Here is a 16,442-nt window from a genome sequence, read left to right on the forward strand (position 1 = left end):
AGAGAGAGAGTCTCCTGGGCAAGAACCGCTGGGTCGAAAGAGAATATCGAACGATAAAGAAGAAGGCAAACTGGGCTGCGGTGTTTGCTACTCGTGGGATTTAATGGCCGAGATTAGATCGGAGAAATCGGGGGCGCGCGATCACAGTAATCGCGTGGTGTGTACGGGTCGACAGTGAATCGGCGAAAAAGAAAAAGCGAGGGCCATTGGATTAGCGGTGTCCATTGTGTGTCGGTCACTCGCTCTTTTATATATGGAAAAATCGAGGCAGCCATCGAATTTCTTACCACCGTAACTTTGTTGTACCTCCCGTTCGTTATTAACAGTTTGATTAATTGAGTTAGTTCATTTGCTTGCCAAAGCTGCGTCGTGCGTAACTTAAATGGACTTTTTAGTTTTGTTTACAGTTTAGTACACAACATGGAAAGCAATTAGCGAATGGACATTGCAAAAGTTTTCCCTAAATTGGTCGATTCTCAACTTATTCGCGCGATGTTCAACTCTAACTTGGAATTGTGCTGTTGGTGGAAATAAATAGTCAGAGAGTTTAACTGCCTTAAACTTTATCTATTTTGGTTTGACTTGGCAAATCACTAAACTATAAAACTGCCTTTAGAAATTTATTATCTTGAGAGCGTTAAATGTTGTCCGAGTAATGAGATTGAAGAGGAAAAAGAAAAAAATAGATGAGAACTCGCCAAGTACTTTCATGTTAATGACTACTAGAATAAACGGAAGTATCTATAACATTGATGTCCATACTCAAGCACGAGAAATTAAAGAACCTTGTTTCACGACGTACTAACCTAAACTTGCTCAATGTAAAGGGGGCGTGAAAAGGGAAAGGTGGCGAGAACTACAAGCATTATTTTTTACGAGACGAGACAAAGAAAATACAAAAGACATTCCATTTGCTTCTGCGTACATCATGAAGAATTTCAAGCAAAATTAATGACAATCATAAACGTCTGAGCCGTAATCAAGATTGAGGATCGAGCTGAATTGGCAAACAGACGAACATTCAAAACCGCATTGGATTCGAGTGTTTCATTTTGTTCGCCAATCGTTAGAAAAGTTGCAATCTCATTTCGTTAGGCTCGCCTGCGAAAGTACACTGCAATACGAGTTGTACGCTACTTGGTGCGGCACGTTCGTTCCAAAAGAAAAAGTCTGTCTCCGCGTTGGCCGCATTTTCATAATAGATCGCACTCGTCGCGCGCAAGCAAGGCGCATTGAACGATACATCAAAGAAGTGCCGTCGATTACCTCGTGCGCTCGACGAGCACATTTTCAATGGAAAGTGTAGGCGAGCGAGGGAAGAAAAAGTGGAACGTACTTGATAAAATATGAATATGTGCGCGTTTACAGTCAAATACCGGGAGCAATGAGAAAGTATAAAATTTCGTATTCGAAATAACGGGCGTATGGCAAGGACACCTACACGACAAATTGAAATGTAATTTGACGTAAGCGCGTGGACCTCCAGTGAGTACGAAAAAAAGGAACAAAATAATGTGCGGTACGTGCTGTAGAATTTGATTATCAGAAAGCTCTTAAATGCCTTTTAATGGAAAAATACGCGTTTTCAGCATTTCTTTTTGATGTAGCCATTATTACGCGCCGCGGCCTATATTTTCGAAATCTATTATTCAGGCGCAGTATTGTTCGTCAGCGTGAAATTACTTTCAAATCGTAGCTTTCAAAAATAGCGCGGCTGGAATTTTTCATTTTCGCTGGCTTTTAGCGGCAAAAAGGCACTATACAATAGTTAGCAGTTTTTTGTTTGTTCTTTTTTCAGATAACAATCTCAATTAAAACTGGCACGATCAAAATTGCATTAGAAAAACTTTCCGCACACGCCTATCGTAAAAACAACGAGAAAGAAAAAGGACCGGAGCAGGAAACTTCCAAGCAGCAGTGGAAGATAGAAACAAGCTACGACGTAGATATAGACAGGGAAGAACGAACGAGGTTTATAAGCGCTTTTAACGACGCTGACCATCACCTCGATGCTATCGCACTTTACGAAGCTATAGCACGCTGTGCTGATGTATACGCACTGACTTCCATCGAAATAAGGAAAAAAATATTGTTCTGGAAAGAAGATCGATCGAACGATGGCAACATAACTCGGCAGATAGAGACATGATATTTGAGTTCATAGGGGAATGGGTATTTATTTATATTACGATGAATTCAAAGTATGTACTTTCTCTGAAGAAAAACAATCAAAATAGAATATTAACTGAAATAATAGTTTTAGAAGTAGTTTCAACATAATAGAAACGTCACTACTAAAATTACGATTCTGCTCTGTCAAAAAAGAAATTTAACATTACACAAATCTACGAAAGCCATACTAATGGTACTCGAAGAATCTTCTCAAGCCAACCCCTTAGTCCGCCGTCTGTCTCTTGTCTCGCCCTCTATACTCGTCACTTGTCTTAATAAATTAGCCGAGCCTTACAGACCAGAGGAGGGGCAATATAATTTTTTTTTCTTCTTCGTCTTCTTCTTCTCCACTTCAAAATTATATATCACGAGCAAATTGCTCTTACTTAATGAAGGCCTTTTGTAAATCGTATAGAGAGCAGCTTCGACTATCTACTCTCTAACGATCCTTTCACTCGTTAAATTGTTTCTTAAGGGTACAGAGAAGAGTTCAAAAGCATTAAAATATTTTACCTGAAGACCTCAGGTCATCACTCTCGATCTTACTGTGTAAATTTATACAGGAAAATAGAAATAATTTTTCGAAAATAAGAGACAAAAATAAATATAATAACAATGTCCAAAATTATTTCAGAATTGTATTATTATTTCAGAATAATAAATGTTTATAAATAAATTATATTCAATACATTGAATAGTGCCACTTTTCTCAAAATAGTTTTTATCCATTAACAGTAGCTTGAGAGAAGTTATTCTGGGTTTTTTATTCAATTTTTCTATTAAAAATGTTAACAAATCGAATGATATACTCTCAGTTTGAAAAACAATTGTATTATTAAACTTTCTTACAATTCCTAAAAGGACCTTTCAAAATTATAATGTGAGATTGTTGGGGTTTTAAAATGATACATTAATTATTATTAATTATTAATTAATAATTTCCATTGATTAACGGTAATGGAACCACTTCGCTAACTCTGTTGACTCATTGCAATTTAGTTAATGAATTGCCTACAATGAATAACAAATTAATCCTTTATGGAATACTAAATTATTCAAAACTCTAAATCGGTCGTTAAGCTAGTTTTGTAAATCAAAACAAACATCAAGTTAAGGTTTCGTTTGCACGCAATTTAGAAATAATAGAAAAAATTAATTTTGCAATCACTCACCTCATTTCAAAATCATGTATCTCTTGCATAGTCAATGTATTAGCCACATCTAACAATTGCCTCATGTTCTCTTCCCTCCTCATGGCCTCGGCATCGGTAGGCCTCAACAAAATCGTAGCAGCAGGGCCGCCGTCCAATGACAGTGAAGGTTGTTGAACAACAATGGTCGCTTGGGCAGTCCTTTTTCCAGTGGTGGGATTCCCGCCTTGTTTTTTTTTTTTTTTTTTTTTTTTTTTCAACGCCAACGAGAAATAACCAAGAGGGAAAGCCGACAGAGAGAAGGAGAGAGGAAAAAAAAAGAGTTTGAACGATTAGTGTCCTCGGCCTTGGGGTGCGGAACTTCGAGGCGAAATTCGCTATCCGACAAGCTTCGCGTGTTTACCGCGAAGAATCCTTGAGACAGCGAATCGCACCTCAGTAAAGTCGCACCTCGCGCACGAAAACATTTTCACGTGCAAAAAGTACTTGGATAAGATGGGTATATAGCGGCGTTTTATGATACTCTTTTGAACGCTCTTCTATGTCAACCCAGTTTCGTGCGATTGTGTGCCATTATTCTTTTCTTTTTTTAATTTCGAAGACAGAGAATGCGATTATACGCTACTTTATTTTACGTTCAGAGAAGAAAAATCAATTTCTGTTTTATTTGTTTCAAAATTTCTTTTCCAGAACAATAATTGCACTCAAAAATTTTATTTTGACGTATTATCCAAAAAAAACACTCAAAATTGTGCAAACAGTTCAGTTCATCTAGGAAATTCTAATGTTATGAAATACAAAAATTTGTATACAAATAATTCTATCTGTAAGTTTTCTGCAACTGTTATTACAGCGCATCAAACAAACGCAAACCGATTGAAAGCCTGCGCATGAAAAGCATTATAGGTCCTTCCGTTGAAAAAACCAACGAAAGATTAATGGCAGAACATTCAATCAGCGGTATTCAACGTTTTTATCTTACTGGCATTTGTTAGAATAAACGTCTGCATTAGTTCATGAGCGATTTTCTTAGTTAATTGCATCTTGGTATTCTTCTTCAATAAATTCAATGCAACTGTGTTTATAAAGTCCGATACAATGCTATGTGTAGCAATACAGAATAGTGTGGCAATCAGTATTTATCAATATTAGCGCTGACACTGAAAAGAGTAATCAAGCTTTTGTCTACCTTGCAATATACTCACTAGAATAAAACAACACTAACGAAAGCGTGTTCAATCATAATTTGTGTGGATATATCGTATTGAACTGTTTGCAAGCGCATTCCTAATTCACAAAATATGGACAATGTCGATACAAAACGTCAATAAGGAACAACGCGGTACTTCCGATAAAAATGTTTTGATCCTCGCTCTTTCCAAATCGATCCACTCTCATTTTGATCGCAAAAAGCAAAATCATTCTTTTTCTTGTTAACTGCGTTCATCACGGACCGCTAACCGAGAAAGAAAAATAAAATTTCGATGTACGCGCGCGCGCGCGCAGCCACGTGTGCGCGTGAGTTCAAAAAAGCAGCGAAAAAAACAGACAGCGTCTCGCGGTTGTGCGACAAAGCAAAAACAAAACACATACACACCCTCGCTGATTTTACAGCCGAACAGGCGGTGGTGCGGGCGCGCGAAAGTAATCGAGCTTCGAGAATTGGCTGCACTCTCGCGAGAAGTGTATGGGAAAAAACGTTTTGTTTCGCGCGAGTTCGGAGTGATCGTGTGCATGCAACTGTTAAATCATATCACATACGTATAAAATGCGCCGCGGTCGTATGTATCAAACGCGCGGCTAGTTTTTTTTCCAATCTGCGTATATGATCAAAAGGAATTAGTTGGGTGGTACTTGTATGTGCGCGTGTGCGTATGAGTCAGTTGGTATTTGACGTACCGAGCGAGGCATGAGTGTATCAGAGAGATTAAAAACTTTATTCAAATAGAGTGCTTTTTTCAATCGAGTTACTCTCCCTCTTACCGATCACGTCTCTATTCATAGCCTTTTTTTGCAACAAATTCGATAAGTCTTTATTGATTGATAAATTTTTACTTTACGGTGTGGAGATATTTGAAAAATTACAATCGTGAGTATATACCTTCATCTTCTTTTGTATTTGTCCCGGTGAAATATTCATTATTTGCATAGCTCATAAAATAGAAACTTAGTTGGAATTATCGTCATAAAGGCAGCTATATTAATTGTCGATCGATAAATTCTCAAAAAACGATTCCAAATTAAGATCGGCATCATTAACTAAATTGAAATGATCTGGAATCTCACTCGGACATTATCTGTCACTCAAACGTTAAATTTAGACCATATACAAGTCAGCCACAGCTCTGTCGTTCAAATATATATATATATATATATATACACACAATATACCCAAGGCATTCATCGTGCAAATTTCAGTCTTTCTTGCGCCAGCACAATATCTGCCAAGATATTCTAATACGATCAACTCGATTTATGTAAGGTTCCATTCAAATAAACCCGATAGAGGGAGAGAGAGAGAGAGAGAGAGTGAGCGATTGTGTGCCCTCGGTACGTCATCTGCCGGCGAATATAAATAGTTTAAGATACAAGGGGGGTTTGGTGGCCGAAGGGGGTAACGTACTCCATCCTAATGCATTTTATGTATATTTCGAGCCACTTACGAATTCCAGCGGTGAGTTGCTCAAACATCTACGGACGATTAGTCAGTAACGATTTAATTGTTTAAACGGCCGTGGTTAGTTCATTGATCAACGCATCTTTTATGTATTTTGACTTACTAAATACGAATTATGATTATGGTTTAACCAGAAATTCACGAGGAATTAGTTATAAACGAAGTAAATGATTAAATGACCGTGAGAATTATATTGATCATCTCATTGAAATTCGGAAATGTGTCGTGTATTTACCATCCAATATCGAATGCACCGGTTCTTTCAGAATCGAACAATGTCGAGATAGAAACAATAACACGGCATAGGCAGCGCGAGCGCGAATCAGCAAGGCAGGCGCTAAACGAAACCATTCAACTAAAATTGAGATATCTCAAGTTCTATTCAACATTTTTTTTTTTGGATCCGAAAAATTCCATGGATTCGATATGTGAAGAGGAATGCATGGCCATTTTCATAATATCGGTGAGTTGATTAATACACTAATTATGACCATTGAAACGATTAAATTGTTAATCAATGGGTTTTTTTAGCAAGCCACTATCGAAATTCGTGCTCAGATTGAAATACATAAAATGCACTCCGGAGAAGCCCATTGCTTGCATCGGCTACGAAACTTCCCTTGGTTCCTAAACTAAAAGTAAACGCAATGCATTCGGTATTGTAATAGCGAGTGCCAGTAAAAAGCTGTACAGCGGACAAGAGATAGATATATCTACGTAAGCAAATTGCGCACGAGATTTCAAAGTGTGTGATTGGCCGAAATCAACGAGGACACTGTGACATTCTATATAACTGCATCGTCGTTATTTCGGCCACAATGCCGCAAAGTGTGTGAACAAGCGCACGCAGAAGAAACACAAAAGCACGCATCGATTGGTATTTTGCTTTATTTATTTTATTTCGTCACGTGCACGCGCGAGATTCGAGAAAGAGAGAGAGAGAGTGAGAGAGAGAGAGAGAGAAAGAAAGATACACACACACAAACAATAGTGCTAGACTTCTCTCTCTCACCTCTCGGGCGGCAAAAACATCTCTATGTACCTATTGCGCAAAACGGGAAAAAGAGCCTGACCCATGAATGAATGGTCGATACGAGGGGATGAGATTCTGAAAGAAAGAACATCAAATCATTTTTTTTTTGTTTCGTCTGTCTTTTTGTCTTGTGGAATACGCTTTGTTTGTGCAGTTATGCGCGGGAAGAATATAATTTTGATTATCTATTTTCGCAATGCAATGTATTCTTCCCACTCACAAGTTGTCACTTTCTCGCGAAAGATACCCTGAACATACGACAACAAAAGAATAAGAATTGATATGACGAATTCAGAGAACTACGATAGAAGTAGGTGCTTGCATATAAAAAATGTCATTCTTGAAAAAAGAACAGAAAGGTAAAGTATGGCATCTGAGTTACGATCTTCAAGACTGAACCTTTTAAAAATTAGTTCTAAACGTTGATTGATGATGATATAATAATTAGATGTTGTAAAGTTTTTCTGGAAAAGCGCCAATTACATTGATCGATCGCGTTATAGCATGAAGACGGCGAGAGACGGAAGCTTTATAACAACTAAGCAATTCTTGTTGAATGTTCCAATTAACAGTCTGATATTGATCAGAAAGTTCTACTTTCTACTATATAAATGTTTATTTTCTCGTGTGTCATTAATTGAAGAAAATATACATGTATAAACCGACGGGTTCATTAGCGAGTTAATAATTCGGGTCGCGAGGCACACAAAAGCCTCAACATTTTAATTGGAACAGTCATGGCTAAAATTCCACGTGGATCCATTAAATCGCAAAACACAAGGTTGCAAGAGAGCGCATGGAAGAGAGATAGAGAGAGAGAGAGAGATAGCTGTCACTTGCATTATAAACGCTTACAATAATAATGAGAAACTTGAACAAGCAGGTATATAAACGGGTATACGTAACAAGTATGTAACTTTACGAACAAAAACGAAAGACGCATATAATAATAATAATAATAATATCATCATCAAAGACCTGTGCGTCAAAATCCTTGCCGTTATTATCACGATACCATCGGCTTGCAACTAACCTGCATTTCTGCTTCGTGCTCCAGTGCCAGCATTGTTATTTTGTGCGATTTGTGTAGTGCACAACGAGATGTCGAGCGGATTCGTGGTCACGTTGATGTTTGGCTTGGTCGGGCTTTTCTTCAACTGCTCGCTCACGGGACTTTTCTCGCCGTTCGTCACGGCGACGCCGTTCGTTATCGATTGATTATGATGATTATGATCGTTCGTCGCAGCGCCAAAGTTGGTTGTCGTGACTGCCGACGATGGCGGCGAAACCGAGCCGTTTCTCAACTTGTCCTTGGCCGCCACTAGTGCCAACATCGAGCTTATCTGCTGAGCGTCCGCTGGTTGGCCTGCGTCCACTGAGCCTCGTACCGGTTGGCTGTAAGACAAAGCAATAACGATCTTGCATTTTTTACAATTTTCCACGAATACAAAAGTGCTTCTTTCGAATAACGCCGCGGAAAAATTCGAGTATTGCTTTTCCTGCCGTAGAGATTCGTAGAAATTTGTTGAAAAACGTGTACGCATAGCAATATTGCAAAACCAATAGCGAATTAGATTTGTGCTCTTGCAGGTGTAATCTCAGTACCTTTCAATTTTGCGCATAATGTAGCCCAATTCATTAGATTAGCCATTAAATATAATTCTGAACTTTTCATGTTTAACCTAAGCAGCAAATGAACAGTTGACCGCCGCGCCTCTTTGACGTTACTAAAGCAATTATACAGTCTCTGCTGAGCAGAATTACTAAAATTAAGCTTCAATTAAACTATCAGTTTTCTTGAATTAAGACTACATTATGATGAAAGCTTTTAAACTTATTAAATATTCCTCAGACGTTTCAATCTTTTTCACATCGAAAACTTTAGGGAGCGAAGAAAATACGTGAGTTCATTGAATTCCAAAAGGACCAACGTTTCCCAAACGGAGTCGCGTAATTATCCTCTTCGACTCTCGATTCCATTAGAAGATTGCTACGGAAGATCTTTTTCTCGCGAAAAACCCATTTCGCAATCTGCGATGAATAAAAAGAAGATACGTCTTCATTTGGGAGGAATTTTTAAATTTTCGAGAGAGCGTGACTAGCGAGCATCTGTATCAACGCGAAAGATTATTCAACAAAAGTAGAAAGGGTACAATGAGCATAGCTTCTCGACGGCTCGTCGTCGTCGCCTACTTTCGTATATTTTTTTCCTTTGCTCGGTTGAAAAGACGAATTTATCGATTGCAGCCGAGCAGTAGCACCAGCTAGCGCAACAAACTCCGTCTTTCCACTTTTTCACCGCTTTCTCTCCCGCATCAATGATTTATGGCAGTTTCTGAAATGGGAGTCGTTTATTTTCTATGTGCATTATATAACTTCTCCAGTAGCACACCTAGCTCTATTGATATCTGTTGATGCTAGCTCGGGATTTTTCTCTGCCACATGCGTTATTTCTTGTATTTTAGGAGTTCGCCGGAGCTTTATGAGGTATCTCTAGTAGGAAATGCTTTTCAATGCGAAATCTCGGAATCTCTTGCTTTTCTTGCTGTATATAGAGCATTAGAAATGGAATTTTCAGCGCTAATCAAAAAGGATTGGCTCGTAAAGTTGTTCCGAAGTTCGCTTGTTAGAAATACAGCTATCCGATACTATAAAAATCTCTTTTCATTTGGAAAATAATTTCAAAAACTCATTAAGATTTCAGAAATTACTCTAACTGCTGGAAATTAAAACATTTATTTTGTAATCTGACACATTAAAAAATCTACGCTTCGGCTCGTAAAAAATTTTATCGTAAACGTAATTCTTAATGAAAATCGAATTTTTCAGTCTGTCGATAACAATGCTAAACAAAACTAGCGTCCCATCTGAAAACACGAAATACAAAAAATATATATGTAGTCAAAGAAAAATCCAGCTCCGACCACGTTTTGACCTCTTTCTCATTTGGCTCGAGGCGAGGTTGCCTCGCTGCGGCCAACGAAATTACAGGAAAAATGAAACTATAGATGCGTATATACTCTTCCAATATAGAAAAGAGAGAGAAACATGTAGTAAGTGTGTCCTAAGGGATCGGTTAAGTAGGGAGTAAGAAAAAAGAAAACGAGGGAGTACCCTATAGGAAAAGTTTCAGCTTCACGTGCGAATCGTACGGGAATCGACACGCCTCGAGCAATTTGGAAAGTTCGACGACACGTGCGTACAAAAGGAAGCTTCTATTTGCCATGCCGCACATCTTGCCATCATAAATTTACTAAAAATATGTGATTTCCTACCATTCGCGCGCACGTGTGCAAAACAAAAACAAAAAAAAAAAGAAACAAAATGTTCTCTCCTACACTATTACCCCACAATTTTCCCGATAAAATTATATTCAACGGAATTATTACTTTTGTAAAAGTACTGTAATGCAGATAATAAAGTTAGTCACGCGAGAGAAACTTGGATGAAAGCAATTTAAACCCACTCGCGAGCGAGCCGAGCAAGTGACATCACGAGCGCTTGTACAAGTTTTTTCTCTCTCTTCGTGCGCGATGATAACGTAATAATCAAACAAACCTGAAGAAGTCGAGAGCCTTGAGATCAGGTAACGCTGGTATTCTGGCACGTTGTTCAGAGGTAAAGGTAAACCTTGACTCCTGCTGCGAACCCACCATTGGTGTTGGTGGAGGCGCACCGGGACTATCTGCACCCGAGTTCGCCGAAGACAACGTTGGCACTATTTTTGCAACACCATGCCCATTTTGAACTATGGTAGATGGTCCATTGGTCATTGCAGTTCCGTTTACCTATAATAGGTGTACGCAAGGTTGATCTAGGTCCACATATCGGTTTATTTCGGGAAACGTTCTACACGCTCGTTTCTTTCTTTTTAATTCTGCCCACAAACAAAGCTTGGTGATTCAATCCAGCTCACGTGCTATCCTTCATTCGAAGGATGATTAATGAATTCGGATGATTAACTTTTGCGGTGATTCACGAACGTGAAACTAGTGCTTCGTCGACTGAATATCGCGCGAATTTGTTGTTTATTTACCAACTGGACAGGAAGACCATTTTCGCATGGCTTAACGATGGTCTGCTGTTGTAGTTGTGGCGACGTGGATGTGACGACAACGGTAACTGGCGCTGTTACTCCATTCATGCTAGTAGTAACAATAGTCGAATTCGCGACGACTATACCATTATTGTGAACTGGTGCTGGTGCGACGACGTCGTTCACAGGTGGCGGCGAAAGCTCCGGTGGTATGTCCATCAGATCCAAGCTATCATCGTGTGGCTCACCGTCCGTTGTGGTTACCTGCAATCAAAAGCAACATACATGCGTATATACGTCTACGGCCTTGTTTGATTTCAAGGATATCCTTTGATCACATATATACGAGTGAACGCGAACATTTTGCGGTTTCAATTTAATTGACGGATGCCTGCATCTGGCGTATTGCGTATTTCTCGTTTATGTACACTGAAAGCTATATTGTATGCACTTGGCGCAGTGATATCAATACTTATGATATCAATACTTATTCTTGTGGCGAAAACAATTGCATTTTTTTCGGTTGTCTTATGCAACAAAAATCAAATTATGTTTGTATTTACAATTTTTTTACTTATTTTACGTGCCAGTGTCGAAAATGTCAGTTAAGCAAATAAATAATTACGTAAATACTAACTTTTCCGTAAAAATTAAACTAATGAAAATTATGAAATTAAACTAATAATTATACGTGGAAGAAACTATATAAATACATCCATCAAAGGCTTTTATTTACACTTGAGTTTTCAGATATTTAAATAAAAGAAATTGATAAATATAACATAAAAAGAATATAAAAATGATCGTTTAAAAACCTCTTCATTATTTCAAATAAAATAGAACATCAAAGTATTTCTTCTAATTACAGTACAACTGTGTATTGTAATTGAAAAAATCTACCCGTTTCGCATAAAAACCAAAATATAATACTAACCAATACAATTAACGTTGGGAAATTGCAGATTGGACAATTGAATCATTCATTCAAAAAATAAGGGAAAATACTAACCATCGTGACCATAGTATTGGCACTGTCAGTGCTGGTATTGATAGTGTTTTCGGATGCAGTACTGGAGCCCATGATGACTAGTTTGGGCACGGTACGGCTAACCGACTTGAAATGGAAGCGACGTAGCGCCGATGCGGCGTGTGCGAGTAGATCACTTTCACCGCGCGAACCATGATCCCCGTTGTGGTGACGTCCCGATGTGCCAGCTGCCGTGGTACCGGCAGCTGCTGAATGGCTAACCCACGCCGCCGAACTCCTGCCCGCCGAACCACGCTGCTCCGAGCATCCCTGCAGGTTGCATTGTTGAAAACCACCAAGAATTTTCATTAACGGTCTTTACCAGTAGGCTTACGATTCGAGTCATTGAAATGTTGATATTTTTATTTGCGGCGAACAGCAGCTTTTCGCCATTTCGTTGCTTTTCGAGATTCTCACGTTGGAGTTTATGAAAAAGCAATATCTGCTTTTTCTTTTGAGCAATATTGAGCGACATGATCTCTCTTTTTCGCGATAAAATGCAATATATGAAAGTATGAATTTCCGTGCGCTTTTTTGAAATCTAAAAGAAACTAGTTTCCGAAAATTCTATTCGGCGACGTTGAAAGTGGAGCAAGTAATTTTTTATTCTTCGCTAAAAGAGATGAGATGAAAAGTTTGCATATAGACGACACGTGCTCAGAAACTCCAGCGTCGAAAGTACCTCCAGATAATTGAATTTCGCAAAATTCAAATGCAGATATCATATTGTCTGCGTCAGTGCTTCGAAATAATTATGTTTGCTTCAAAAAACGTATTCCTAGTTCCTCGACAGTATTAAATGCTTACAAAAACAAACTAAAAGTAATACAGTTTTCTTATCCCTCGTTAATAAAATGACCGGGCTAACATTCATCTCGAACGAATTATTTCAGTTAAACAAGTCTTCAATTCCGATAAAAATAATGTACACTGCCAAAAAATTCTCTAAAGGAAGAGAGCCCACAGAAATCCTTCCCCTCTCGTACAACAGTAAAGCTATACGTCTTCAGCCTATCTCGCCCTTCGCTCAGACTCAGACGCGAACTGTACATAGCATAAATTCTTCGCTTGTACAAAGTTCGACGTAGTACCACCGAGTGGTTCCACTCGATGTCTAAATCCCCTTTGAGTTAAGAGCCTCCGACATAAATAAAATTATCTTCCCTTCTTTCGCGGATCGATTCTCTTTGCCCCCTCCTCATCGCCGCTTACATTATTATTCAGCCGAGAGTGAATCGATCGATTTGTGAGCATAAGCCTATTTTCCCCTTCTCCCTCATTGTGTTATTAGTCGGCGTTTTGGGGATGTAGGTCGCGTAACGTCTTATCCTTGGGGAGGCTGTCCACAAGTGCAAGGCCTCTGGCGATTTAGCGCGCATTGTTGACAGTACCACGGACGAGCATTATACACAATGTCTTTACGACTAAGCAAAGTCTTTTTAATGCTACCGCTGCTTCTACTGAGCGTTCTATATCTGTGTGTGTGCGTGCGTGTGTGTGTGTGTGTGTGCGTGCGTGTGCGTATGCGTGTATGTTGTGCTTTCTACCTTGACTATAGAACGGGCAGTCAGGTCTGTTTATGTGAACGTTAAAGTTACGAGAGAGGTTGTTTAGATGACAAGTGACCGATGCCTCAAAGTTGAGGGATATTTGCTGACACTAGAGGTTAATGAGTGGTTACCGACCTTCGTATGTTTGATACTTATACACATTTTGTAAAAAGCTGTAATTTTATTTGCAATTACTATAACTGTGTTTGCAGACGATTTCCAAGATAGTGAATAGGAAAATTGAAATTGGTTTGTTCGAGATTAATTGACATTCGTTAATCTACTTACGTTTAGTAAATAATTAGTTAGAAAAATCGTAGACATCGTTAGAGCCCGAAGAAAATTCATGAAAAGTAGCAGCAGCACGAGTACACCATTAGAAAGTAAGAATAAAAAGCTCCGCGCCTTTGTCTCCCGTATATAGTCCGCATAGAGAGCCATTAAACGACGAACCCTTCGCGCAGTGTGTACATAGCATGTAAAACAAGCAACTGATCAAATTGTCCGATATGACGGCTACGTGTCGCAGCGTATAACACGCTTTACGCGCGAGGATGTTCAAGCGCCTTAGCTATTTGTCTTTTACTGATTACTGCCGCCAACGTGGACCTGGAATTTATGTGGACGCTGAAAATTGGTTCGGTAAGCAACGGAGAGAGAGAGAGAGAGAGAGAGAAGTAAAATCAATAAGTCACATATGGAAACAGCTGCAGTTATTTTATTGCGTGCTTATTGTATATGCTCAATTAATGAATATGACGTATAAAAAGTCCATGCCGTCTGTTGCGTTCGTTCTGTATAAATTGCTCGGACTGTATTTTGCACTGTAATGAAAGGGGCTAAATATGGTAAAGTTAGTTGAGCCTTACATCGAAGAAAGTCTCTTACATTAGATTTTTCCTTCGTCGACTAAACGGCTGTATGTAAAGAAGAAATTATTTGAAAGTTTAGGAGAGGCTATGGATTATCAATGAAAGTTAGTTCGTATTTCTAAATCATCCCAAGTTTCGCATTGAATATGTAAGAAATAATCAAATACATTTTGATACGATATCTAGGTCGTATAACTCGAACTTTTTTGTTCTGAAAAAAAAAATGATTCCACTTATTTTGCAATTGTCTAAAACTCGCATACAAGCACGAGATACGAGTACTTATATGAATCGTGATTCCATCGCATTAAAACATGCAAGAGCTTTTCATTACGGAACCATTGTTCTCATCAAAAATTTCTCCATTCAATTTCATTCAATTCTTTGCCACAAAAGAAGTCCAAGCCCGAATTACAATAAAAAAAAGAAGAGAATATACAATATATCGCTACACGCACGCCTGTCCAGACGACAGAACGTCGCTCAAGAGATATAACAATGGAGGATCCGGGAACAAAGCTCTTTTCATCCAAGCGACAGTATCATCATCATCATCATCATCATCACCATCATGATCATCGAGACTAGAGATTAATCAGCAAAACAGGCCAACCAATTAAGAAGATACAAATAAAAGCCCGGTTTGCAATTACCCGTGTGCGTAGGTTATCAGGTAGGAGCACACGAATGCTTTACAGCCATTACTCGCTTGAGAGGATTTGCCTCTTCAGCGCTTTGCTGATCTCATTCGCCATATATGTTGGTACATGGCTGGACGGACTGCTGATGGGTTGCGCAAGGCTCAATGATGAGCCTCAGCTGTTTTAGCCCTCTGCGGAATTTGCCCGACGGATTGATGTATACGCCACTAATACTAGCGTTTCGTCGATTGATTACCAAGGTATTTACGTTTAATGTAGTGCTCGCAAGATTCTGTTATTGCCAAATGTAATAAGCATAAAAAAAAGATTGGAAGGACGTAAATCTAAAATATTATGGAAAACCATAATTTATATCGATCGGTATTATCAAACGGAAACAGCGCACTAATAAACTTAGTTTTACGGATCGGATTATTAATTACAACCTCTTCCTTTCCTTTTAGAAATTTATCGGAATTTGAATGAATAAAACCGAAGCTTTCGAAAAAAAATTTCGTCCAAAATTAAATTTCAAGCAAGGAAAAAAAAAAATCCACTCCATTACAAATGAAGCGACGACGACGATGGGTCGTAAGTGAAAATCAAGTAAAGAGCTCTGGCGCACACTTGAAGAGCTCCGCATTCGCCGCAGCAGCACTCAAGCAACTAAATAAATTTAAGCGGATCATTTTCAAATTTAAGTTTATAAGGCCCCCTCATATGTATCTCTCGTTTCCAACGTCTCGTCGTCAGACACAATGCGCCGGAGATGCTTATACAGTAACCGCGCACGTAGCGAGATTCCACCATAGTATATTCAACGTCGTCGTCCTGAAACGCTAACCTCGAGTGTCTGTTTGCGTAATCTCGTCGAGTGGCAGAAGATTCGAACTAACGCGAAATAATTTTGCCTCTTACTCTCATTTGTGAGCACGCACTCGTAAGATCGACTTGACTTTACCAAAGGATTATTGGATTAATTATGTGAACACATGATGTTTCTTATTCGAATGTGGCTTAATTTGCGGGATTAAAGTTTTGCTTTCTTTTGCTGCTTCTGAATTTTATTTCAGTGTCAACTGAAATAAAGTAATTTTTTTTTCCTTGCAAAGAAACATAATTGAACTTTTTGAGTGACAGTTCCGTTGTAAAAGGAAGTTCTATTGCACATGAAAGTTCCGCATAATGCCAGAAGATAATTCAAGTTATAATACTGAATTTTCAGCAGAAAATAAAAGATATGAAGCGTATGCATGCTAAAATAAAAAAAATTTAAGTATATC

The 16,442-nt window shown here is 38.7% G+C and overlaps 1 protein-coding gene across 1 annotated transcript in view; it reads right to left on the reverse strand.

Annotated features, from left to right (window-relative positions):
• Positions 1–16,442, reverse strand: part of LOC131665565 (uncharacterized) — a 107,920-nt gene that overhangs the window by 69,626 nt on the left and 21,852 nt on the right. The window contains exons 4-9 of the mRNA XM_058937527.1: positions 12,079–12,366; positions 11,070–11,333; positions 10,592–10,821; positions 8,067–8,428; positions 7,043–7,108; positions 3,345–3,549 (exon numbers count right to left, since the gene is read on the reverse strand). Coding sequence (XP_058793510.1) covers positions 3,345–3,549; positions 7,043–7,108; positions 8,067–8,428; positions 10,592–10,821; positions 11,070–11,333; positions 12,079–12,150 — 1,199 coding nt within the window. The 5' untranslated portion in view covers positions 12,151–12,366. The remainder of the gene's footprint in view (positions 1–3,344; positions 3,550–7,042; positions 7,109–8,066; positions 8,429–10,591; positions 10,822–11,069; positions 11,334–12,078; positions 12,367–16,442) is intronic.

This window comes from Phymastichus coffea, unplaced genomic scaffold (assembly GCF_024137745.1).
Source record: "Phymastichus coffea isolate CEN01 unplaced genomic scaffold, Cenicafe_Pcof_1.1 PCOF00052, whole genome shotgun sequence".
NCBI lineage: Eukaryota > Metazoa > Arthropoda > Insecta > Hymenoptera > Eulophidae > Phymastichus > Phymastichus coffea.